Source organism: Furipterus horrens, unplaced genomic scaffold, assembly GCF_987537825.1.
Source record: "Furipterus horrens unplaced genomic scaffold, mFurHor1.1.pri manual_scaffold_3, whole genome shotgun sequence".
Lineage (NCBI taxonomy): Eukaryota > Metazoa > Chordata > Mammalia > Chiroptera > Furipteridae > Furipterus > Furipterus horrens.
This window is the reverse complement of record NW_028327173.1, coordinates 127,913,775-127,939,972: the sequence shown is the minus strand read 5'-3', so window position 1 is coordinate 127,939,972 and position 26,198 is coordinate 127,913,775. Positions and strand designations below refer to the sequence as shown.

At 39.7% G+C, this 26,198-nt stretch overlaps 1 protein-coding gene across 2 annotated transcripts in view; it reads left to right on the top strand.

The window, feature by feature from the left end:
• The window catches only part of AKAP6 (A-kinase anchoring protein 6), a 513,452-nt gene that overhangs the window by 209,229 nt on the left and 278,025 nt on the right, over window positions 1-26,198 (top strand). For both annotated transcript variants that reach the window (XM_090270150.1, XM_090270149.1), the window contains exons 3-4: window positions 6,946-7,197; window positions 14,693-16,438. In XM_090270150.1, the coding sequence (XP_090126276.1) occupies window positions 6,946-7,197; window positions 14,693-16,438 (1,998 nt within the window). The remainder of the gene's footprint in view (window positions 1-6,945; window positions 7,198-14,692; window positions 16,439-26,198) is intronic.

Below are 26,198 nucleotides of genomic sequence, written 5' to 3'. Positions count from 1 at the left end.
CAGATGACCCATTTCTGGCTCAGTGATTTCAGTGTGTGGTGTCTAGAACACCAGCATTGTGTAACTGCAGGCTAAAGAAAATGCAGGTTCCTTGGTGCCATCTCTTCAAAAGGCAGCCTGGACTCTGCATGATCAGCAAGTGTACTGTGGTGTAAGACCACCACTGACGTCTCTCTCGATTTCCACCTGGAATCCATTCTGTAAAGGCATCTTGGGGAAAGTACAGATCAGAGCGTTTTCAGATGAGCTGTTGAGAGTCAGTGCTATAGGTGTGACTTTCATTAATGAATGAATCCTTTATTTAGTTGAGTCACATAGAACATTCAATGTGAATGTAACTAAGCAATAGCTCAATTAGAAGAACATTTTCTCCAGTGTACAATAGCAATTGTTGAATTTTCTCTCATCTTTTTGCTCAGGGTTTTTTCCCTTTCAAGTCAAGGCCTGGGATTAGGAACTTAAAGTGAAAACTCAATCAATTAATCCTTTGAAGTTTTTAAAATAGCAATTCTATACTAAAAAAATTCAAATCATGGACAACAGAACAGTTCAGAGTTGGATATGGCCTTGCAAACTTGGACTGGGTCCTTTCTCCGTGGAAGGCAAAGGGGGCTTTGAGTGTGGAAGCAGAAGTGTGGGGCCGCCAGGTCCGTGTTCAGCATTTTTGCCTTGTCCTTCCACCCTCTCCCTCACTCCCAAACCCACATGCTTTTCAGCAGCTCTCCTGATCAAAACAGATGATCCAATTTCAGTTGCTTTTGCTGACTGGGTGCTGTTTAGTGTGGTGCATTTCGGAGAGCAAACTAAGCTACGACTTGCTTTTTAGAGATTTCACTCTGACTCATGAAATGTAATATTTTATCCAATTGAACCAAGTTCTGCAAACACCATCTGCACACTGCGCCCTCTCATGGAGTGTCCTCGCAGTGTGGCATCACAGCCCGTTTCCAGGAAGGTAGTATATTCAGGGATAGGGACTAGCAAAGGCTAATGATACCAGCAAAATCATTCTTACACAAACAATCTAATTTCCATGCTCACACTCAGAATCTTAGCAATTAAAAAGAGAACCACTACTTATAATGGCAGAATTCCTGAAACGTTGGAGTGAAGTAATGTGATGATCTTAAAATGTCTCAGCCTCCGTCTCACGCCACTTCATCCCTGGCTTTCTCAATCTGATCAGGGAGAAGCCAGGGCCGTTAGAAGATGTATTTGCTAGAGGAAAGGATAAAAGGGGGGGAGGGTCTACTTTTGGGGAAATAAAAATACCTTGTCATAGGAACATTCAATAATCTGGCTTTTGGAGAAAGTACAGTTTTGATAACCAACTGAAGATGATGTTAATAGTCTGCAATAGGAAGGTTTTTTAATATAAAGCTGCAAATTTTAGTTCAAATGGTTCATGTATTAGGTATTTTTTCTTTTAAAACAAGTAACTATAATGTTCCCTTGATCTGTATTTTCAAATATAAAGTACATGTATTAGGTAAGAATCGTTTCTTAGCTTTTTCTGATGAACACACACACATATGGTGAGCATATGAATGGGTGAAGACACTTTTCCTTATTCATTTCGACAATTGCTAGTAAACAAAACAAGCAGTCATGATGGCATTTTGCAAAAGACTAAAATATGTACAAAAATATGCCTTATATTTACATCTCGAGAACATGAAAACTTCATTCAAAATGTAATGGCGTGCTCTGGGTAAGACGGGTTCCAGATTTCTGAGACTGATGGTAAAGAATGGAGGTGGGAGTGAGAGGCCTATCCTTTAAAAGCAGGCTTTATTTATTTCCTTTTTAAGGAAGAATCATCTGAATGTGTCCTGCAGTAAGACAAATACAAGTCAAGAATGTTTTGAGAGAAACAGTGAAATTATTTTTGGGGGAAGGGAAAGAAACATTGTTTAGGGGAGTAGATGAATGGAGAAATGCCAGCCAATGGCGGTGCCTGTGGAGAGTCAGGTTATAGGTATTGGGGGACTTGCTATGTTTTCTCATTTGGGGGGTGCATGTAGGGAAGCACGAAGCAGAGAGAAATGGGAGGAGCTTCATTTGTGGGATTTCATGAAACTGGAGTGCCAAGCGTCACTTCAGTACCTGGGTAAGGAAGTTGCTGGAAGGGCAGGGTTCCTTCTAGTGCACAAGGAGCCCCGGAGACGGGTAGTTGGGGCACCTTTGCAGAACACTGATCCACTGACACATAATTTCATGAGGAAAACTTTAAAATGTTTTGAAAGGTTGAAAAGAGATAGGCACAGTTGCTTTATGATGGGGCAGCAAACAGATCCCCTCCCAGGGCCAGTTAACAGGAGCTGGAGGAGGTCACATTTAGCGCTACTATGGTAAGCAATGAGAGTAATCCCAGGAAGGCTTCCGTCGTTTCTGTTCTCTTCAATGACAGCTGGACATAGTGATTCAATACATAACAGTTTATGTAGAAGAAGTGATACAACTTCAAAAAATGCAACAGGCTAACAAAAAGAAAAAAAAGAAAAGAAAAGAAAAGAAAAGGTACCTCTCTCACATAAGTATATAACTATAAAAGAAAAATACTGACTCATCCAGCTGGAGTTTATTTGTAAGCATTCTCAGGTCAAGTCAGTGTTTGTATCAGCTACTTCAGTTACCATAGAAGATTCCTGTTTCAATGACAGGCAGCAGCAGCTGCAATTTGAGACCACAGGGTACGTAGAAGTTTGAGTGAAGTGGGCGGTTGGCAACGTAATGTCATCAGTGAATTTTATGCTGTAATTCTGAAGGCTACAGGGGCTACTGTGGTTGGTATATGTGACTTAAACAAGAAAGTGGAGAGTATCGCTTTCCCACATTAACCCAGTAATATCTATGGAAAAAAAATCTTACTCAACTTCCAAGATAGAATGTTAAGCATTGTTATTTGCTTTGAGATGGGCTCCAGAGTAACCTCATTTTCTTTTATACGTGTCTGAAAATCACGTGGAAGCTATAGAATTAGGCTGATGATTGTAGTACCATGACCTTAGAGGTGTGCTACTTGTCATTTCCAGGAATCTGAAAGTGTGACCCAAAGCAAATGTTTACATGCATTTTAATTAGAGACTATAAATTGGTTTTCTCTTCTGCTGTTATTTTTTAAATTGTCATATAGAAAAATTAACTTTCTTTTTTGGTACACAGTTCTACAAAATTTAACCCATGTGTAGATTTGTGTAACCACCTCCACAGTGAGGATACAGGACAGTTCCGTCACCTCAAAAACTCCCTCACGCTGTCAGCCAATGGTCACTCTCTCCCCACACTTGGGCCCCGGGCACCACTCATCTAGTCTTCGTTACTATGAGTTTGTCTTTTGAGAATGTCATATAAATGGAAATATACACTTTATAACCTTTTGAGACTTTGAGTGGAGACTCTTTTCATTTTTGTGTATACCTAAGCTGAGTTCATTTCGTTAGTATAAACACCCAGGAATGGAATTGTTGGGTTGTATTATTGTAAATGTATGTTCAGCTTCATAAGAAACTGTTAAACTGTTTTCTATAGTCACTGTGTCATTCTGTGTTCCCCCCGGCAGTGTAGGAGGGTTCCAGTTGCTCTGGAACTCTCAGCATTTGGTGATTTGTAAATTCTAGTCATTCTAATAGATGTATACATCATGGTGTCTCATTGTGCTTTTAGTATATATTTACTTAATGGCTAATGAGGCTGAACATTGTGAGTGTGTGTGTGTGTGTTCTTATTTGCCATCACTATATCCACTTAGATTCTTTGTTCAGGTCTTTTGTGTGTTTTATAATAGGGTTGGTTGTCTCCTTATTGTTGAGTTTTGACAGTTCTTTATATATTCTGGATATAAATTCTTTGTTAGATACTGATTTGCAAATATGTTTTCCCAGTCTGTAGCTTATTTTTTTCTTTTCTTAAAAATATCTTTTGCAAAGCAAAAGTTTTAAATTTTGATGAGGTCAAATCTTTTTATTTTGTGGACTCTGTGCAGTGTGTCATGCATAAGAAACCGGTGCCAAAACCTAGGCCCATAGTTACAGAAACCACACTGACGCTGGCCACCCCCTTCTCTGCCTGGGCCTCCTGGTTGTGTCCTGCAAGACCCAAGCTTTACTTACTTAGAAGCGTGTTCTCCCTTTACTCTCTGCCCCTATGGGCACAGTCGTTTCCTTCTCATCTGTGTAGCCACTGTGAACCCATCTTTCCAACTGTAATTCTCGTTTCCATCCCCCCTCCTACCAGTCAGGGAACACCAGGGGGCAGACTCTGGAATTCTACACCTTTCTGTAACCCAGCACATGGACTAGTGTATAGCCGGTACTCAAAGCATTTGCTGAAAAACAGTAGTAATTAATTTCTAAAGACATTTTCCTTATATAGGGATAATTTGAGTATCTATAAAAATGTTATTGATTGAAGGACATTTAAAAATTATCTTCAATTTATAATTAAAAGTTTCTCTAGTCTTTGAGACATCTCTTGATTTACTCATCTAAATGAGCTTGCTGGAGAACAATTTTTTCTCAGAAGAAAAGAATATAAGGGAATGAATGAAGTCCATGTAGAATCATGGGAAATTTTAAGTAGGTAGAGCTTTAGTGGACAGTAGGCACCTGCTAGAAAAGAGGGCAGTTAGTATGAGAGCAAAAGAGTAACAATCAGCAGTGGCAAAGAAGCGCCCAGGCCTGCCCTTCCCCCCTCAGCCCTACCTGTCTGTCTCTTAGGTGCGGCCTGGGATCATAAGCAGGGTCTCCTGGGAGGGCAACAGGGAAAGCAAGGTCCTTGGGTGCAGTCAGGGTTGGGTAAGACCAAGAAGTAGATGATATAATTACTCATGTATTTCTTATTAAGAACTGGTTTCACAATAGAATGGGACTATCAGGCCGAATAGTACAGAGAATGTGGAAGTGGTCAGCAGTGAGAGAAAGGGAGGTTCCCAAGGCAACACGGAACTGCACAGGAATGAGCATCCTTGGAGGGCAAAGGATGTGCAAAGCCTGGGCTCCGAGGTGGCTGAGGTATTAGGAACCAGAGGTGTGGGGACAAAAGGAGTAGATGCTCTAAGCATGCATTAGCGGAGACCCTGGGCAGTGTGGAATATCGGATGGTGGCAGTCAGAGGTCTGCTTTCTTAGGCTGAAGTCGGCAGAGACAGCTAAAATGGCTGCATTGATTCCCATGTGCTGGTTAATTAATAGGGTAATGTAATTTTCGCCCCAAATCTCTTTTGGATGGCAAGTACTAATGGGCCACATTTGTAAGAACTTTATATAATTAGGACTCCAAAATCTATTTAAAGTTTTAATCTGTTTAAAGTTTTGTTTAGGTGTAAAGGAATTTTAAAATATAATTTAGTAATTAGGTACATAATTCTAATGAACTGTTCTTTACCTAAAATGTTTGATGGTGGCTCTTTGAGTTTGCCCAAGTTGGGATGGTTTTGTACCAACCCCTATTGCGTTTCTTCTGTGAATGCTTTCATCCATACTGTCCGGATGCATGGAGGGCCTGCTGTGGGCAGGAGGCAGCCTCTACCTAATAGACTACAAGATACTTGAGGATAATGCTGTCTTATTCTTCTGTGTCCCCAGCGTCCAGTGTAATACCTATATACATACAAACTTATATATACGTATGACATTTTAATGCCCAGGGTTCCCTGCTTTGGACTGCCATGTATGTAAATTCTGTATAATATATACATATATTTCTTTAAATTAAATTCTGAATCCCAATGGACTTCTCCTCTGCTGTAACTTACTGACCCAAAAACTTGCATATATCTACACACTATGGACCCACCACTTGTGCTTAGAGCTCATGAAATTACTTATTTGGCAATGTAGAACCCAAAATACTCTGCTTTTTCCCACATCTACATTTATGCCTATGCACCTAGTATTCTTTTCCCTCTTTATTACCATCAATTTGTATCACTATCAGCAATTAGTTCTTGGGTGTCAAGAACTAATATTGGAGCTACTGGAATTGTACAATAATTATTATTTAAAATTCAGAACAACTTTATCATTATTCAATAGATTTTTTGCCTATTTTTATTTTTATTAATTTTAGAGAGACAGAGAGAGGAAAGGAGGGAGAGAGAGTAAGAGAGAGAAACATTAATTTGTTGGTTCACTTATTTATACATTTATTGGTTGCTTTTCATATGTGCCCGGACCCGGGATCAAGTCCACAACCTGGGTATATCGAAACGATGCTCTAACCAACTGAGCTACTGGCCCAGGGCCTAGTAATGTTGTTGTTTAAATTGTCTAGGCCTTAAAAACAAAACAAAACAAAAAAACCACTATATTTTGTGTTTCTTCATACTTGGGGTTTCTCTGCCTTTCCTTCTTAAGAGTGATTCTGCTTGCAAAGTTTGGGATGAAATTTGGATATCCATTATGAATTTAAGAATTACATTGTGTCCCTGAGGACCATGACAATTGTTTCTTATATCGAAATCCCCATGGTTCATTGAGAATGGCTGGGAGAGCCTATAAAACAGATTTCAGCCCATCTCCCTTCATGCTAGGATGATGCTTCTCTCTGGAAATACTGTGTGCTCAGTGGAGCTTAGCACGAGCAAAAAGAATAGGTATTGGCTCACGTGCCAGAATCACAAACAGTAAAGGAAAAGAACAGAGAGTGGATTTGTGAGGTGATCTCTCACCTTGGCCGAATGTTCAGTTCTGGTATATGAAAGAATAGAATTGTCGTGGTTTAGAAAAAGATCAACTTACATGTGTGCACAGAAGGCCCGGTGCCCAGGAGCATGGCCTGCAGTTAGATCTGAGTGCAAACAAAGGCCCGCTGTCTAACCTGCGCTCACCGGACCTGTTGGCCCTGATTACTCTGTAGGGTGGAGGAGTCATTTTTTTTTTTTAACTGTAGTTTCTCCAGGGCAAGACACAGTAGTCATATTTTTGCCTTTTTTCTTAAATTGCAGGACATCTGCGAAGATATTTCTGATCATGTTGAACAAATCCATGCCCTCCTGGAGACTGAATTCTCCCTGAAGCTGCTCTCCTACTCTGTCAATGTGATCGTGGACATCCACGCGGTGCAGCTCCTCTGGCACCAGCTCCGGGTGTCCGTGCTGGTCCTGCGGGAGCGCATTCTGCAGGGGCTGCAGGACGCCAATGGCAACTACACCAGGCAGACAGACATTCTGCAAGCCTTCTCCGAAGAGACAGCAGAGGTGGGTGTTTTCTTTGCAGCCAAATACTGTCGTGCATTGTCAGGTGTGACCATTCGAGAATGTTTTCAGGTCAGAGATGTGGGATAGGAATTCTTTGTAGGTATGTTACCAGGGAGACCCGACTCAGGGGATCCCCACCTCTCCTGGGTTCTTGTCTTACTTGTAACAGATAAATTCAAATGAGAGACAACATGTATAGTGAAAGTGAGAGAACAAGTTTATTTAAGAAACACGTACAAGCACAAAGCTGCAAGTGGGCACCTGGATAGTCTGAATGCTCCACATACAGAAAAAATGAAGTTGTTAGTAAGTTTGTTAGTAAGTAGTTTCTTCTATACACTTGAACCAAGGCTACAAGTGGGCACTCAGCTAATCTGAGTGTGCTGACTATTGGGGTTCAGTTTCTAAGTACCCCTTCTCCCCTTTCTAAACCTTGGAGATAGTGTACAGCTACAAAGGCTTTCTCAGATTGTAAAGACTCTTTTGTCTTAGTTAATGAAATTACTACAGAAGCTCCCTTTCCCAGTAGAGAGAATTTCAAGGACTCCCTTCTTCCTGCGCTAGCTTTGCTTATGGTATTGGAATGCCTGGCCATCTCATCAGACCAGGCTCAGGACTGCTGAATCAACTGGTAAGACATGTCTCCCTTCTCCTCCTTGCCTGAGTTTACTACCAATCCTACCTAACAGGTATAAATAAGCAGATCATGAGCTGGGCTTTGAATCTAGGTATAGTGATCAGAAGGTTGGACGCTTTATTGCGAATAAAGCTTTACATCAGAGTTAACTCACACCTACCTGATAATTTGCTTAGAGACCACCCATAGTTGGTATTAATCTGGTTCCTTGTTCCCCATTTAATTTATATTTATTGAGTACTTACTGTGAGCCGAGCACTAGGTGCTAAGAATGTAATTGTGATCAAATCATGGCCTCTACTTTCAAAGAGCTTAGAGTCTAGTGTGGGATGTAGACAAGGGGACAGACATTAAGGCCAGTCAGTGATAAGTCTCTATGATGCCACTGGATGACAGAGAAGGTGCACCTAATTTGGACAGGAAGCCTTTCCAGAAATGAGTCTAATCTGAGATGTAAGGAGAAGCAGGATTAAGCTGTTGAACTGAAGTAGAAAATGTTCTAGACAGAGGGAATATCCAGAGGTAAGAGAGAGAATCATAGACTCACAGAGCTATAGAAAAAAACTGGAGCAAAATGTTCAAAGAACCAGGAAACAGGCTTTGAACCTGTCAGATGATTAAGATGAAAAGGCATATTGAAAAATCATATTAAGAGAACTGGACTTTATTTTTAGGACAACAGAACAGTTTGTGCAGGGAATTGACATGATTAGATTCATGCTTTAGAAAAATCATTCCGGATGTAGTGAATCAAATGAACTTTAGAATTTTCCACAAGCAACATATTTAGATATTTTTGGTACTCATATTAAGTGTCCTTTAAAGAATCTGTTGTTGTTAACTCAATGAATTGCTTAAAGATGAACACTGTAAGTTTGCATCCAGATGAACTCTTTTAGTTCCAAATAAAATTGACCTATATTATAGAATAAAGCATTGTGTCAGTTAATTAAGCAGGGGCTGTGTGTGTATATGTGTAGATAGATATATTGATAAAGTAGGTAGATGGATAGATACATATATGCATACATACATATCTATATCTATATCTATCTATATACATACATATATATATATATATATATATATATATATATATAATATATATAAAGTGTGTGTGTGTATGTAGTCCCTTGGAGCACCCGTTGAGTGCTCCACTGTTACTTTTCTGGAAAATATGTATTTTTACAAGTTTATAAAGAACTTGTGTGACTATATAAGATTAAAAGGCCTTATAAAGAGTGTTGCATAATTCATTAACTTATTAATGTTTTAATGGCTCCAACATTGTCAACAAGCAAAACAAATCTGTGCCTATTCTCATAAATGATTTATACTTGTTGATTATTGTTTCCATAACAGTGATGTTCTTGCTGGAAATTTATGGGAATCAAAGTCTATTAGGTTCGCTTCTTACATTAAGTCATTGTCTTTGTTTTCATTGAGCTTTCCCTCCTATTGTGGCAGTGAGGGAGGTGATAGGGACTTTGGCTGAGTCCTTTTTAAATCATAGGATGAATATGTGTGTATGTGGGAGTGGGTATGAGTCCCCAGATGTCATCTCTCCCACATAGGATCCCTAGAGGATCCTTGATTGGTACTCTTGTGTTTTGGGGAGCCTACAAAGAATTCCAACTGGCCTACTCAGTCCTAAATCTGGTACTTATGAGGTGGAGATCATAGATGGGAAAGGTTTGTCTAAACTCTGAAGAGAGTTTTCTTTAGGTGTCTGCCTGGCAGCTCGAATGTGCACGTTCTTTTTTTGTCCCTCCCCATGTGTTCAGCTGGCTCTGCCCACTATCTGGTATTGAATAGTCGTCAGATATGTCAACTTTCTACTACAAGAGGGGACATTAGAAATCACTGAGTCAAACCAATTCGGGTTACATATTTGTTCATGCAATAACCATTTAATGATCGCCAGCCCTTGTGGTAGAGCTGAGGCTATATGGGTGCTCTTAGGTTTATTGTTATCTTTGTTGTTATTGTTTTGCGGAATGCGTTTATCATGCATGTATTTGAACTTATATCACTCATGAAGTGGTATCCTAATAAATGATGAAAAGCCATCGAGGCTAACTAATTTCACAGCTATGTTGCAAGTAAGTAGCATCTATTATGGCTCTCACCATGTGAGCTCAACAACTCTTTACAGATTGATTGGAAATAATTTTATGCATTTTTATGTTTAAAGTCCATCTTTCGTTTTGTCATAAATATGCAACAATATGTTGTGTGAGGGACAAAGGAATAGTGGATTCTTAGCCATCTGCTTTGTGGATATTTTTCTATGAATTAAAGCACTCTCTCCATTGTCATCCTTCCTGAAACTATGGATTTCTGATGCTGTTTTAAAGACTGCTTAGTTTTATTTGTTTCTGTCAGCACACTGGAATTGTGGAAAACAGGAAGGGGATTAGGATAAAATTCTCAGCTTTATCAGAATAAATTCAGCTGTGAAAGATTTGTAGACTGAAGCGAGAAATGGCATAAAACATACTGATAAGCTAGAATAGAAGATGTCCTTCCAATGAAGGTGAATTCATTTTTCTCTTCTTGGGAGTTAGTTGCATTTCAGAGCCATATTAAAGAATAAGTTTGAAAATCAAGAAAGTGGCAAGTTCTTGCCTTTTCTGTCCTTGAAAAAACAAAATACATGATTTTAATTTTTTTGTTTAAATATGGAGCAGACCATATCTTGTAAGCAAATTGGAAAACACCTTACTAAAACCAAACCAACCAAACAAGCACATGAAAAACCCTTAAAGGCAAAGCTCAACATTGTGTAAAAAATGTGTTATACTGAAATATTCTATATATCAGTTACTGTGATAAGCATTTTATTATATTTATTGTTTCATTTATTAAGGGCAATGGGTATTAAAATTAGTTGCAGTTCATAGATGGAAAGTGAAATCTTTGTAGGTAAATAAGGATGTAAATTTAGGAATAATTAAATGAAACAAAACCAGCTTTTAACTGTTTTCTGTTGTAATAATAATTCTTTTCTCCCTCTCACCTGGGAACAGGATGGGAGAAGGCTTACTTTGGAGAATTAAGTGTTTTTGAGGATAGTATTTTCTTCTCCAAACAAAGGACTAGATAGGGAAGGATCTTCAGGGCAAGACTTAAGAAAAAGGAGCCATACCCTGTTATCTGACATGTAGTCTCCAATCATATATTTACCTGACATCATTTATTAAGTGCCTGTTATTTCCAGGCAAGACAGTAGTATCCCTTTGTCTTAAGGTTCTGTGACCATGGAAATCGGGACCAAATGCTTTGCCAGGGCTACTATGTTCCAAGCCCTCCCAGAAGCAGGTGGCTGGCACTGTCCAGGTACTTCTTTTACCTGAACTCCCAAATTTCTTTTTCTTACCCATCAGAGAAGCACCTTTTCTTACTGCCTCTAACCTCACTCATGTAGCTGTAGTGCTGTGCCTTTATGATAAATCTGATAACAAATAACACAAATTTCAACTAGTTAGTAATTTAAATACCAACTGATGGGATAGCTTTGAAACTTAACCATCATTTATAATACTATTTTTGTAAAGGAGTAAGTTCTGAATAGTAAGCAATTAAATTTAAAAAATTAAAAAAGACAACCTATCTTTAAATAGTAATTTTCACCATTACTTTTTTTTTTAAAATCCTAACTTGAGGATGTTTTTATTGATGAGAGAGAGGGATATATATATATATATATATATATATATATATATATATAGAGAGAGAGAGAGAGAGAGAGAGAGAGAGAGAGAGAGAGAGAGAGAGAGAGAGTCATACATGCCCACATGCCCCCACTGGGGAATCGACCCACAACTCAGGCACATGTCCTGACCAAGAATCAAACCTGTGACCTTTTGGTGTACGGAATGATGTTGCAACCAACTGAGCCACACAGCCAGGGTTCCACTGTTACTTTCTTAAAAATTGTATAAAGTGTGACTTTATTTGGCTGCTTCATTCCTTGGTGTTTTTTGGCTTCTGATTTTGTTATTTAAAGATCCTGGTTCAGGTATGAAGCATATAAGCCACACATTTCCATTTAGGTCATTTTAGCAGTTAATATTGTTTTCTCACTTTGTACAATTTAATTTAGCATAGGAATACCTTTCATTTTGATAAAAATTTCTCCCTAAATATACTTGAATAGTAAAAATATTGTAATAATATGAGTGAACATTCATTAAACACCTGTCTATGTGTCAGACTTGTGTTTTACATATATTATCTCTTTTAAACCTCACAGCAGCCCTGTGGTAGGGCTTATCATTTCCTTTTTATGGATGAAGGAAATGAGGCTTAGTGACATCAAACTACTGGGTCATGGTCACATGGCTAATTAGTGCTAGAGGTAGAATTTGACTCTGAAGCTTGGCTTTTTCATCACTGGAGTCAACTAAAACTGCGTAATCAAAGGAAGAAATTATGAAGACATAAAGACACATTCCAAAATGTCATCATTCATTCATTTATTCAACAGATGTGTCTTTTAAAGCTTGTTTATGTAAATCAGTATGCTAACTGTTGCAGGTATCCTGGTGAGCCAGCCATTTTCTATGTGATTTATACTGTTGTGGTACATACAAACTAGTGGAGAAACAAGATAATTAAATAATCATAGTAGTATTTATTTAAAGATTGAGATAAATGCTTAAAGGAAAAACAATATAGTTTTTTTTTAAAGATTTTATTTATTTATTTTTAGAGAGAGGGGGAGGGAGGGAGAGACAGAGGGAGAAAAAGATCAATGTGTGGTTGCCTCTCACATGCTCCCAACTGGGGACCTGGCCCACAACCCACGCATGTGCCCTGACTGGGAATTGAACCAGTGACCCTTTGGTTCACAGTCTGGTGCTCAATCCACTGAGCCACACCAGCCAGGGTGAAAAACAACATAGTTTTATGAGAGTCTATAAGAAAAGATTCTGACTAGGTAGGAGTTTGGAATTTCGAAGAAGTACAACTTGATCTGAGGTCTGAGGGGTAAGAGTCCATTAGTTACAGGGTATTATAGGTGGGAAGCTTTCCTGACAGAGGAAATAGCATGTGCAAAGGCCCTGAGGTGGGTGGAACACGGGGTGTTCAAAAAGTGAAAGGAGGACACTGTGGTCAAGTGAAACCAGGGAGGAGAGAGTGACTTGAGAGAGGCTTCTTCATGTTTGTCCTTGCAAGGGCTTGAGTTTTTAACCTAGCAGCAGGCAGTTAATAAAAGACTTTAAGCAGAGAATTAACAGTAACAGATTTGTAAAGGTTATTCTGGTGGTAATGTGGGGAACAAACTGGAGGAGGTGGTATGCTAGGTTAAAAAAATAGCCAATAAATCACAGAAAATTATGATACAGTGGTCAGAGTGTGGACTGTGGGTCAGGCTTCTGTTTAAGGTCTAGCTCGGCCCTTAGCTGCAAGGCCATTTGCTTGTTATGAATTTTTATTTTTCCTCTTGGACTCTGCTTATAGAAAATAGGACAATAATATAGACTCCACCCCAGAAGAAAGTTGTTGATAGATTTAAATGAAAAAGTAGTAGTAGTAATGAACCATCCCCATTTATAGATGAGGCTTACAAAAGTGAAGTGAGGCTTTCCATCATCATTATTTATTTGGAGATGCGGAGTGAGAGTGAGGGCAGCAGGAGATAAAGGCAAGGCAAAGGTCTGAAGGAAGAGAACATTTTCAAAACAAAACACACAAATGAACAGGAAAACCGATGTAAGGTCTAAAAGAGGCCAGATCTTGGGATAACCTGGTTGAAAGGGCACAAGGTCCAGCAGCTATATGAGGTCTGGCTTCAGTTTGCTCATCTAGTTTCTCTGCCAGGAGGAAGGAGGTCTGGGGATCTAACAGTTCCGTTTCCTTCCCTCATCTCCTAAGGGAGTAGATCAGACCAGGCTGTCCTTTAGCCTGGTACACATAATAGGATTCCAGGGGCGCTTTCATCCCAAACAGATCATCAGTCAAAAATCTCATTTGCTGTGTGATAGCAGAAACTGTGTTAGTACTGAGACAAAATCCACAATCCCATAATTAAAGATTAAAAAATTAAAAATGCTTACTTATAATACTGTTTTATTAGCATAGGGGAGTTTCAAAATAGCCTACCTTGAATCATAAATAACAGTGGAGGTGGTCACTTTGTATCTAATATACACAGGTGGGGGCAGGGGGCAGGATGCGAAGGTGGGGAGACAAATGCATATGGAGTGATAAAGTTTTGATACTCAATTTTCTCCAGGATTATGTGTGTTTACCTTCAAAAGGGTAGGGAGAAACAGAAGGTAGTTTTGAACTATTTTTGTTACGTGTGCAAATTCAGCAGTTCACCTTCCTGTGATTTGTGGATAAATATTTAACATGAGAGACTTAGTACAATTAATTATTGCATTTTAAAAATATTTATTGAGCATCTATTATGAGTTAATGTGGTAGGTGATAAAGTGATAGCAGTAAACAAAAGAGAAGTTCATGGAGGTTTTGCTCTTACATTAATTTGTTCCCAGAAATTGTATTACTTAAGGCATTATTTAAGAAATGTTTATTAAATGAACAATACAGTACTTTAAGACAGAACATTAAGGCAAGAATAGATATTTTTGGCTTGATCATGACCATTTCTATTGAGGCTGTATTCTCCAGATTAAAGAAAAATCCTTAAATATTTAAGAACAGAATATTACATCAATATAAAGCACTATGATAATTGATAACACGCCCGTCTGTATGTTAAGCCAGAAGCCAAGGAGACTGATGCATTTTTTATCTTATAGTGGCCTGTGCTGGGACTTCATCTGAATAGCAGTTGAGTGTAATTGATGTTCCATTTACTGAAACCATCACCATTGTCTGTTTCAGGGCCGGCTGGATTCTCTAACGGAAGTGGATGACTCAGGACAGCTGACTATCAAATGCTCTCAAAATTACTTGTCTCTGGATTGTGGTATTACTGCGTTTGAACTGTCTGACTATAGTCCAAGTGAGGATTTGCTCGGTGGCCTGGGTGATATGACCTCTAGCCAGGTCAAAACCAAACCCTTTGACTCTTGGAGCTACAGTGAGATGGAAAAGGAGTTCCCTGAGCTCATGCGAAGTGTCGGGTTACTTACTGTGGCGACTGATCCCATCCCTTCCGAATGCAGTGAGGTGCCCCTTTCAGCAGATGATGAAGGCGAACGTGAGGAAAACAATGCTTCCACAGTTGAGGAGGAGAAACCAGGCTTAACGCAGAGGCCGTCTTCTTCAGTGGAAGCTCCGACAAATACTGTCCAGGCCTCTTCTGAGACTGCCAAGCAAGAATCCAATCCCTCCTCCCAACTTGGAGCAAAGAACCAACAGCCTCTTCCTTGTGAAAATGCAACCCCCAAGCGATCCATCAGAGATTGCTTTAATTATAACGAGGACTCTCCCACACAGCCCACATTGCCGAAAAGAGGGCTTTTCCTTAAAGAGGGAAAACTGAAGAATCACCTGAAAGGCACTGATGGAAAGAAGCCAATGGCTGATCTCAAGCCTGAGATGAGCAGAAGCACCCCTTCTCTGGTGGAGCCTCTGGACAGATCCAAGCTGTGCCTGCTGTTACGGTCCTCCTACCCCAGCAGCCCTTCTGCTGCTAGCCTGTCTTTCGAGTGTTTGCACAAGGTAGGGAATGGGGATCTTGAAAACACAGTCAAAGGTCACATTAAAGAAATCTCCTCCAGCCTGGGAAGGCTTAACAATTGCCATAAAGACAAACCTCGACTTAAAAAGCCACATAAGATCCCAGAAAAGGTGCCTCCATGCCAAACACCTAAAGGGGGAACCGGTTCAGGCAAGCAGGCAGAAAGCACAAGGAGCTCCATGGTGCCAAATGGAGTTTCTTCTTGTACTTCCGAGGCCACAGAGGGGCCAGAAACAGACTCTGCTTCCACATGCTCACTCGAGCCATGTAATCAAAAAAGTTGGAATACCAAATTACCAGTCCAGTCAGAAACATCCAGTTCACCACCTTTTACTCAAAGCAGCGAATCCCCTGTTGGCTCCGACAATATCATATCTCTGGAACCCCTTCTTTCAAAACACAAAAGCAAAAAAGGGTCCTCCTCCTCCCCCAGCCACATCACAAAGAATGGTCAGGTTGTGGAGGCCTGGTATGGCTCCGATGAGTACCTGGCACTGCCCTCTCACCTTAAGCAGACAGAAGTATTAGCTTTGAAGCTGGAAAACTTAACAAAACTTCTGCCTCAGAAACCGAGAGGGGAAACCATTCAGAATATCGACGACTGGGAACTGTCTGAAATGAATTCAGATTCTGAGCTCTACCCAACATACCATATCAAGAAGAAGCATACAAGGCTGGGCAGAGTGTCTCCAAGCTCATCCAGTGACATGGCCTCTTCCCTGGGGGAGAGCATTGAGTCTGGGCCCTTGAGTGACATTCTTTCTGATGAGGAGCTGGGTCTGCCTCTCTCTGGTATGAAAAAATACATTGATGAGAAGTCAGAGGGAGCTTCATCTTCTGAGAAAAATGAAAGCCATTCAGTCACGAAATATGCTTTAATTAAAAAGCTTATGCACGATATTCAACACCAAGAAAACTATGAAGCCATATGGGCAAAAATAGAGGTAAGTTGGTCTAATTACTCGGAATGATTTCTTATCTGATTTTTGGAAGTAATGCCGGGGAACAGTTCAACTCCCTCCCATCCATTATAAAATGTGCTTCTGTTTTTTGGTAAACATGCTGATTCTCCACAGAAAGAAAAGAAAAAGCACAAAGATCAATGAGTTGTGGCTGAGTATGTATGATTAGGAGCTGCTCTTGTCAATGCATTGGCTTGAGGTGCCCCTTCCTGGTATAGAATTCTTTGTTGGCATTGCTCAGGCCTAACATGGCTCCTGGAGAATGGTGGGCCCCTTGGATGGAATACAGTATAAAGGAGGATGGTAGCTGTGCACACACCGGTATCTCAGGAATGTGTGAATAGAACATTCAGGTTACCCTCAGTGCTTTTGGATTTCTTTGTTCTAACCACGAGTAGCTTCCACACCTCGGATGTTAACTTCCTGTAGAAATAAACCAGATGGTTCTAATTTTTTGGCAAACTGTTTTTCTTCAGTCTTCCTCCTGTTAGAGGCCTCTGGTTCATAACCATGCTCCCAATACTTTGTACCATCTATTACGGGCTCTGAGATGAGGCGTTGATATTTTGGATAAATCTGTACTTTTAGAATGGATTATTAGAGGTGGTGAAATCTTTGAGGACAGACATAAAAATTCTCAGGACCGAGCTTCTTAGTATAAGATGTGATATAAGATGTGATATGTGACACCAAATAAAAGTATATAGTAGTCCCCCCTTATCCACAGGGGATACGTTCCAAGATCCCCAGTGGATACATGGAACTGCAGATAGTACCAAACCTATATACTATATTTTCCTCTACATATTGTACATACCTGTGATAAAGTTCAGTTTATAAGATAGGTACAGTAAGATATTAACAACAATAACTACTAATAAAATAGAATAATTATAACAGTTTACTATACTAAAAGGTATGTGAATGTGATCTCTCTCAAAATATCTTATTGTAACCATCACTAACTTGCAGCAAATGACTTAGTGTCAGTCATTTTAGAAAATCCCTAGCTGATGTGTTGGTATAGGCTCAATGCTTTCTGGTGCAATACATCGCTGCCAGTTGGAACATGTTTTATTTTCATGTCTTCCACCCACAAATTTCATGTGTTTTCATCTTAACTAAGCTCTTATTATGCGCTGGAGTTGTAACCTTTTGCAGTTTGAGGTGTGACAGCAAAAATACCATGGATTTCTTTTTCCTCTTCACTATCTCATGGATAGAAGATTTGTTCTTAACTGTAGATTTTAGTAACCCAGCATCTTAGTTTTTTCCTTTATTATTAGGTAGAGAACTTTCATCTTTTTACCCAAAGAAAGAACTTTTGGGCTCCTCTTTGGCATATTTGAGTTGCCAGCATCAGTACTCTTGTGCTTTGGGGCCATTATTAAGTAAAATAGGGGCTATTTTAATACAAACACTGATACCATGACTGTAATTTGATAACCCACATAGCTACTAAGTGACTAATGGGTGAGTAGTGTATTATTACAGTGTGGATACATGGGGCGAAAGGATGATTCATATGCTGGGAAAGATGGAGTGAGATTTCATCACGCTACTCAGAATAGTTTGCAATTTAAAACTTATGAATTGTTTATTTCTGGAATTTTCCATTTAATATTTTTGGACAACACTGACTGTGGATAACTGAAACCATGAGAAGTGAAACCGTGGATAAGGGGAAGCTACTCTAGTACATGTGGACAGAATAACCTGTAGAAAGAAAACGAAGGTACATAAAAAAGAGGCAAAAGTTAATGACAATATACAATAATAATAACATGTATTGATAATTGTTCTTACTAAATATTTATTTGTCAAATCCTCCCAACAACCCTAATATAATCACCATTTGATGGATGAAGAGACTGAGGCTGAGAGATCAGGCAGTCTGCTCTAGAACCCATGCTATTAATTAAATGCTGCCATGTCTCTGCGTAAGGAATTGATCAATATGTACTGCTTATAAATGTTGTAGTACTGTAGAAAAGAAATAATATCAGTGGATCTGGGAGACTCTTGTGAAATGCTAAGCCTTCAGTGGGGCTTTGAAGCATGTGCCAGAAGTTAGGCAGAGAGAAGGAAGGTGGGCATTTCAGGTAGGAGGAGCATAAACTAAAACACAGAGGTGGTAATTGGGAAGGAGCATGATAATGGGGATACATAGAGAGCTGCCCTGACTGGAAGGTCTGTGATCAGAAAGCAATGAACATGTCCATACACTTAATAGACCCAGTTGCCACAAGGCCCTGGTGGCCAGATTGAAGCAATTAGAATTTGTTCCCTGAGTGGGCAGCCATGGCAACGTCTTGGACAGGCACTGCTTGAATCTGCGTTAAGAGCTTTATATGCCACTTAAGTCCTGGATGGCAGGAATTTTTCAGATGAAGCTAATGCAGAGCATAGTTGGAAACTTGCTGAAGGCCTCATAGCTAGTAAGTACAGGGCCGTGATTTGATCCCAGCATACTTAGAGCAGTATAGGCCACAGCCTCCCACAGCCTTGTGGGTGGGCTTAATTGCCAGTAACAGGAAAGGTGATCAGAGCAGCTGTGGTGGTGACCAGTCCAGAGGTGTTGGCCTGTGGGAGCCAGTCTAAGGGACTTCTGTGTTGTGGGACGGGTGAGGCGGGGGGGCTGTGGGAGAAATGGAGGGCTTCCAGAAAACTGGTTCTAGGCCTTACTCAGTCATTAGAGCCTGGAGTGGCCCACAGCTAGTCATGCTCCACTCTGGGTCTCATTTCTTCTTTTGGAAATAGAGATATTTAAGCACTTAATGGCCGCAATACCAACTTCCAATGATAGCATCCTTTCATTTTATAATTCTACAAAGAGGAAGCTAAGTTTTCAGCCTGTAGGACTGGTAGATCTTTAATAGAAGGAAACATTTAGATAGGTAGCTGGCTTGAGGTGGAGCTAAGGCAGGTAATTTAAAAAAATGCATTGCTATTGAGTACATGATGAAACTTTTAAGAGAAAGTGTTTTGTAAGAAGTTGGACACACTGTTCTGAAGTTGGGATGTAAGGTGAAGGCTAAAAGAAGATTAAATGCCTTTCTTGGCCTAACCTCCTTTTACTGCTTCAGGTGAGGGCAGCTGCCAATCCCCAGGTCAGGTGACCTTGATGTCATACCCTGGCTTTGATCTTCTCCTGATAACCTATTCAACCTGAAAAATATAATGTAATAAGAAAGCATATTATTTAATATCTTCCTCATACCAGGCATCTATCTAATAGGCACTTTACCTGCAGTAATTTTCTCAGAATTCTCATGTCAACCTGACAAGGTAGGCTTTATTATTATAAATCGGCTACTTCTCCTCTCTAGTACTCTCACTGTGGTCCTAGCTACCAACCATCGCCTCCTGCCTGGGTTACTGATGTAGTCTTCTAACTGGCCTCTCTGCTTTCACTCTGCTCCCCCTAGTCTGTCCTCAACACAGCAGCCACAGTGATCCTTTTAAAGCACAGATCAGATCATGTCACCTTGCACCAGCTTCCGTCACATTTAGAGATCCTACATGGACTGGCTCCTTGATGTCCCCTCTGACCTCATTTCCAACTGCTCTTCTCCTTACTCACTTCCCTCCATCCCCACTGGTTTCTCTGGTGTTCCTAGAAGAAGCTGAGCATGCCCTGACCTTTAGGATCTTTGTCAATTCCGTCTTCCTGCACCCTCTCCAACAGATGCTCTCATTTCTAGTTCCTTCACTTCTTCTGAGTCTTTGCTCATATTGCTCATATTAACTTCTCAGGGAAGCTTACCTTGACTACCTTTCGAAAGGTGTAACGTGAGTTTTTATTTTTTTCTATGGCTCTCACCACATTTTGTCATTTTTATATAATTCTCTTATTTAGTATGCTTATTATTTTCTGTTTCTCTCCCTGCTAGAATGGGAGCTCTGTAAGGGCAGAAATATTTATCTATTTAGTTTTATAATGAATCTCATGTACCTAGAACTGTTCCTGGTACATAGTAGATGCTCAATAAAGACTGTAAATGAATGAATTAATGAATCCCTACTTTGTAGCAGAGGAAATTGAATTTAAAGAGATGAAATAAACTTGTCCTAAGCTGCACAGCTAATAAGGCATAGAGCAGGCTTCAAGCCCCATCTTCTTTGCACTTCCCCCTCGAGATAGATGGATTCCCTGAGAGAGTGAGGATAGATGGAGAAGAGGAGAAGGGTGACAACTGACTTGTGGCCCAGTTATGGGGCAGGGATAAGGAAAAGGCCCAGTAGTGGGGATCAGGAAGGGACAGAAAAAATTCTTCGGTGTTATGTAAATAAAGAGAGAAGAGATGCTTAGTAAGATGGATGTTAGCTTTGTTATTTTAAAAAGGGAGATCAAGATGAATAAGGACAAAGGAAGAAACCAACCTTTAGATTTGTTTTAAAGAGCCAGTGAGGATCTCAGAGGAAAAGGAAATTAATGAAAGAGTGGAGGTAGAAGCTGGACTATAGATTATTAAGAAGTGAGAGGAAATCATTCCTATAGCTCAAGGAATTGGATTGTGAAAGCATTATAAGACAAATGACAATAGTTGAAAGTAAATAAAATCTTGTTTTTTCTTTTTTAAAATAAAGCTTATGAGAAGGCAGGAATAAAAGACTCAGTAGCAAGAGATCTTGAGGTGGCTGGAAACCACTGAGACAGGAAGGGAGGGCATGTGGAGCTCCATGAGATGAATTTTGGCTTGACACTGAAAGTTATAAAACACTGAAGAATGCGTCCTGCTTCTGGCTCCACCTCTACCAAATGAAGAGTGGCGTGTTTCCTCCTCCCATCACATCCCAGGTTCCCCCTGTCTCCTCTCTGAGTCACACAGAGGGCAAGGCAAGAGGCACATAGAAGCCCACGGATAGACTAGGGACTTCCTTGGGCTGAGGTAGAATCTCCGGGGAAACACCTGAGTGATGAGTGAGTGTCTTAGACGCTTTTAAGTTCCTGTCACTCACCATTTCACATGTGTGTGTCTTTCCTTTCTCAGGAATGTGAAAGATTTATTTTAATGTGTATTTTTATTTGTTAGAAAAATTAATTTCTTTGAATAGAAAATGTATTTAGATGGTTTAAAAACATATGGTTGCATAATTATTTCTCATCTTGCATTCCCACTTCACCATAGGTAATCACTGTCATTTTTTGTTATGCTCTTTAAGAAGTTTTTTACACATATACAAGCACATGCAAACATTTATTAAGCAATATTTTAAAACATGGGAAATAAGTTCTAACCTATCCCTTTCTGCAAATAAAAGTGCCTCTGTTAAGTCTGTGAGTTCTTCCCCAGCCTCTCAGTCGGGGTTGAGCACTTGCTCAAATATGGCTGATTTCCTTAGAACCTGTGTGGATAAAGTGATTGAGCATTTCAGGTCAGAGTGCTCAGCTTCCATGGGAGCTTCTCAAGACCTAAAATTAAAAGTGAAAAACTAAATCAAGCCATTGAACTAAACTCATATATTCTGACACATTCAAAGAATATATAGAGCTACCATATGACCCAGCAATTCCACTTCTGGTTATTTATCTGAAGAAACCTGAAACTCTAATTTGAAAAGATACATGCAGCCTTCTGTTCATTGCAACATTATTTACAATAGCCAAGATGTCTATTGACAGGTGAATGCATGAAGATGATGTGGTACATATTTACAGTGGCATTTCAACCTATATAGTTCAATGACTCAGCTGTTGTTAGCATTTTATCTCAGAGACATCTGTAACCCGATTTTAACTCTGGAGCAAGCTAAGGAGTTCCTTGTACATTAGTTATTTCAGATTTAGTGCAGCAAATGTTTAGCTAATGGCTTGCTCTTTGTAACTAGGCTGTATAAAGTTGCAGTCAAGTCTGTGGTGACAGCACAAGGCAGCCCTCACTGCTGCCGCCTACAGGTGGAGCTGGGAAGTGGTTGGTGATAGCAGGATAACATGAATGCGGAAAGAGGTGTGGTCCTGGGATTAATTTGGCCCTGATTTCTGTCTTTCTTTTTCCAAGAGGTAAAATGTTCCAGACAGGACTCATCCTATCTTTTACCCTCATTTTGAGCTCATGTTGACAACTTCATGATCCCACATTGGTGGTGGCAGTCATTAAATGTCATGTTGTCCTGAGTTCCCTTTTCCTTTTTTCATTGTGGTAAAACATGTAACAGAAAATGTGCCATTTTAACCACTTTTAAAGCATACAGTTGAGTAGTGTTGACTATATTTACACCAATGTGAAGGAGGTCTCCAGAACTTTTTCATCTTGCAAATCTGAAACTCTACACCCATTAAACAACTGTATTTTCCTGCCTTCCCCAGCTCCTGTAGCCATTCTACTTTTTGTTTCTATGAATTTGACCACTTTAGATGCCTCAAATAAGTAGGATCATACAGTATTTGTCTTTTTGTGACTGGCCTATTTCCCATGGCTTAATATCCTCAAGGTTTATCCATGTTTTAGCATATGACAAGAATTCCTTTTTCTTTAAGGTTGAATAATATTCTACTGTATATATATACTACACTTTGTTTATCCATTTATCTGTGGATGATCATTTGGCTTGTTTCCCTTCTTGGCTATTGTAAATACTGCTACTATGAATGTGGATGTAAAAATATTTCTTCAAGACCCTGTTTTCAATTCTTTTGGGTATATACTCAGAAATTGGATTGCTGGGTCATATGGTAGTTTTATTTTTAATTTTTTGAGGACTCTCCATACTGTTTTCCACAGTAGTGCTTCCATTTTACAATCCCAACAAGAGTATACAAGAGTTCTAGTTTCTCCACATCCTTACCAATATTTTTTATTTTATTTTTGGGTTTTAAAAATTATTTATTTATATCAATTATTTTATTGTTCTTCAATTATAGTTGTCCCAATTTCCCCCTTTAGCTCTTTGCTCTCTTCCACCCAGTCCCCCCAAGCTCGCACAGTCAATCCCCACCTTATTGTCCATGGCCATGGGTGATTCATACATGTTCCTTGACTAGACCCTTCCCCTTCTTTCCAGCCCTAATACCGCTCTCCCCTCCCCTCTGGTTGCTGTCAGTCTGTTTCTTGTTTCCATGCCTCTGGTTCTATTTTGCTGGTTTATTTGTTTTATTCATTAGGTTCCTCTTATAGGTAAGATCATACGGTATTTGTCTTTCACTGCCTGGTTTACTTCACTTAGCATAATATTCTTCAGTTCCATCAATGCTGTCATGAAGGGTAGGAATTCCTTCTTTCTTTCTTTCTGCTGCATAGTATTCCATTGTGTAAATGTGCCAGAGTTTTTGATCCACTCATCCACTGATGGGCACTTAGGCTGTTTCCAGCACTTGTCTATTGTAAGTAACACTGCTATGAACATAGGGTTGCATAGGTTCTTTTGAATTGGTGTTTCAGGATTCTTAGAGTATAATCCCAGCAGTAGGATCACTGGGTCAAAAGGCAGTTCCATTTTTAGTTTTCTGATGAACTTCCATACTGTTTTGCACAGTGGCTGCACCAGTCTGCATTCCCACCAACAGTGCAGTAGGGTTCCCGTTTCTCCACATCCTTGCCATCACTTGTTTGTTGATTTGTTAATGATGGCCATTCTGACCAGTGTGAGGTGGTATCTCATTGTGGTTTTACTTTGCATCTCTCTGATGGTTAGTGATGTTGAGCCTCAATTTTACTAGTTGTTATCGGTCTATTCAGGCTTTCTGCTTCTTCTTGATTCAGTTTTAGAAGATAGTATGCTTCTAGAAATTTGTTCATTTTGCCCAGGTTGTCCAATTTCTTGGCATGTAGTTGTTTGTAGTAATTTCTTACAATCCTTTGTATTTCTGTGGTATCACAAACCTGGCTGGTTTGGCTCAGTGGATTGAGCGTCGGCCTGCGAGCTAAGTGTCGCTGGTTCGATCTTCCAGTCAGGGCACATCAGAGAAGGAAAACTCTGACTCCAAAAAACCTCCGCTGCCTTGCGGCATACCTCTTCAGGGGAAAGGCTAAGGGAGTAAACCCCGACAGAAAATCCGGAGCCGGAGTCCCTAAGGCGGTTTGACGTTGTAGTCAACACCGGCAACACCTGCGGCGCACCTGAAGCCAAGCTGTATTGACTCCGTCTTTCCCTTGGACCCTTCAGCTGCGAAGAGAGGGGGGGTCTGCTGCACGGGCAACAGCAGACCCTCCATATCACCCTGCCCAGGCTCTGTAGCTTCAGCTTCACTGGAGAGGACACTCCAGCGTCATCACAAGATGTCGATTCAACACGGGAGGAGACAGATACCGTGTCACTCCCGAGTTGGACTGCACAGCCATTCTCGGCGGTGCAGATAGACACTTAAGAAGCTACACCATCGTCTCTCGAGACGGACGGCTGCCAATGACGACGACGACAAGTTGTAACTTCTCTTTCATTTCTAATTTTATTTATTTAGGTACTCTCTTTCTCTTGATGAGTCTGGTTAAAGGCTTGTCAATTTTATTTATCTTTTAAAAGAAACAGCTCCTGTATTTACTGATCTTTTGAGTTGTTTTTTTTAGTCTCTGTCATTTAATTCTGCTCTGATCTTTATTATTTCCTTCCATCTACATGCGCTGGGCTTTGTTTGTTGTTGTTCCTCTAGTTCTTGTAGATGTAGGGTTAAGTTGTTTATTTGAGATTCTTCTATCTTTTTTAGGTAGGCCTGTATTGCTGTGAACTTCCCTCTCAGGACTGCCTTTGCTGTGTCCCATAGGTTTTGGGCTGTTGTGTATTCATTTTCACTTGTTTCCAGATACTTTTTTATTTGTTTGAGTTTTCTTTTAATAGTAGCCATCATAATGGGTGATTAGTAATGAGTGATGTTGAGCATTTTTTCATATGCTTATTGGCCATTTGTGTATCTTCTTTGGAGAAATGTCTATTCAAGTCCTTTGCCCATTTTAAAATTGGGTTTTTTGAGTATTTGTTGTTGAGTTGAAGGAGTTCTTTACATATTGTGTGTATTAACCTCTTATTACATATATGATTTGCAAGTATTTTCTTCCATACCACAGGTTACCTTATCACTCTGTTTATTGGGTCCTTTGATGCACAAAATTTTAAAGTATGATCTAGTGCCATTTGTCTATTTTTGCTTTTGTTGCTTATTCTTATGGTGTCATATCATATATGAGATATATATTATTGCCACATCCAATGTCATGAAGCTTTTGCTCTGTGTTTTCTTCTAGGAGTTTTATAGTTTTAGGTCTTAGTTTTAGGTTTTTAAATTCTCCTTTATTTTATCTCAGTCTGATTATCTCTTATGTTTTAAAGATATCACTCCAGGCTTTCTTGTAGGATACGTTACAGCTTCAATGCTAGAGCTAAGTCATCTTCTGGAATTTGTCTCTTAAAAAAAAAGAAAAAGAAGAAAGACACTTGACTATTCTTTACTTGTGTTGACTTGCGATTTGAATAAGCCCCATGGAAACACAGCTGTATCTTTTTTTATTCACCCCAAAGTAACTTATAATCAAAGTCTGCTATTAATTCAATTCTCACCTGCCTTTGATATTTCTTTTATATCAACCATGTGCCAATCTTCGTAGTGTTGATGGAGTTTGTTGAAGGGAAGGGGAATACAAAGTTAGAAAGAAATAATAAGATCAAAATATGATGGACTTGAATTTTAAGTGTTTGCGTGGCACAGACACAAAATAAATACCTAACAAATGCATGAATAAATGAGTGAGTGAGTGTATAAAATGTTATCATTCAGTTTAGACTAGGAGTTACAAACTAAAATGACTCC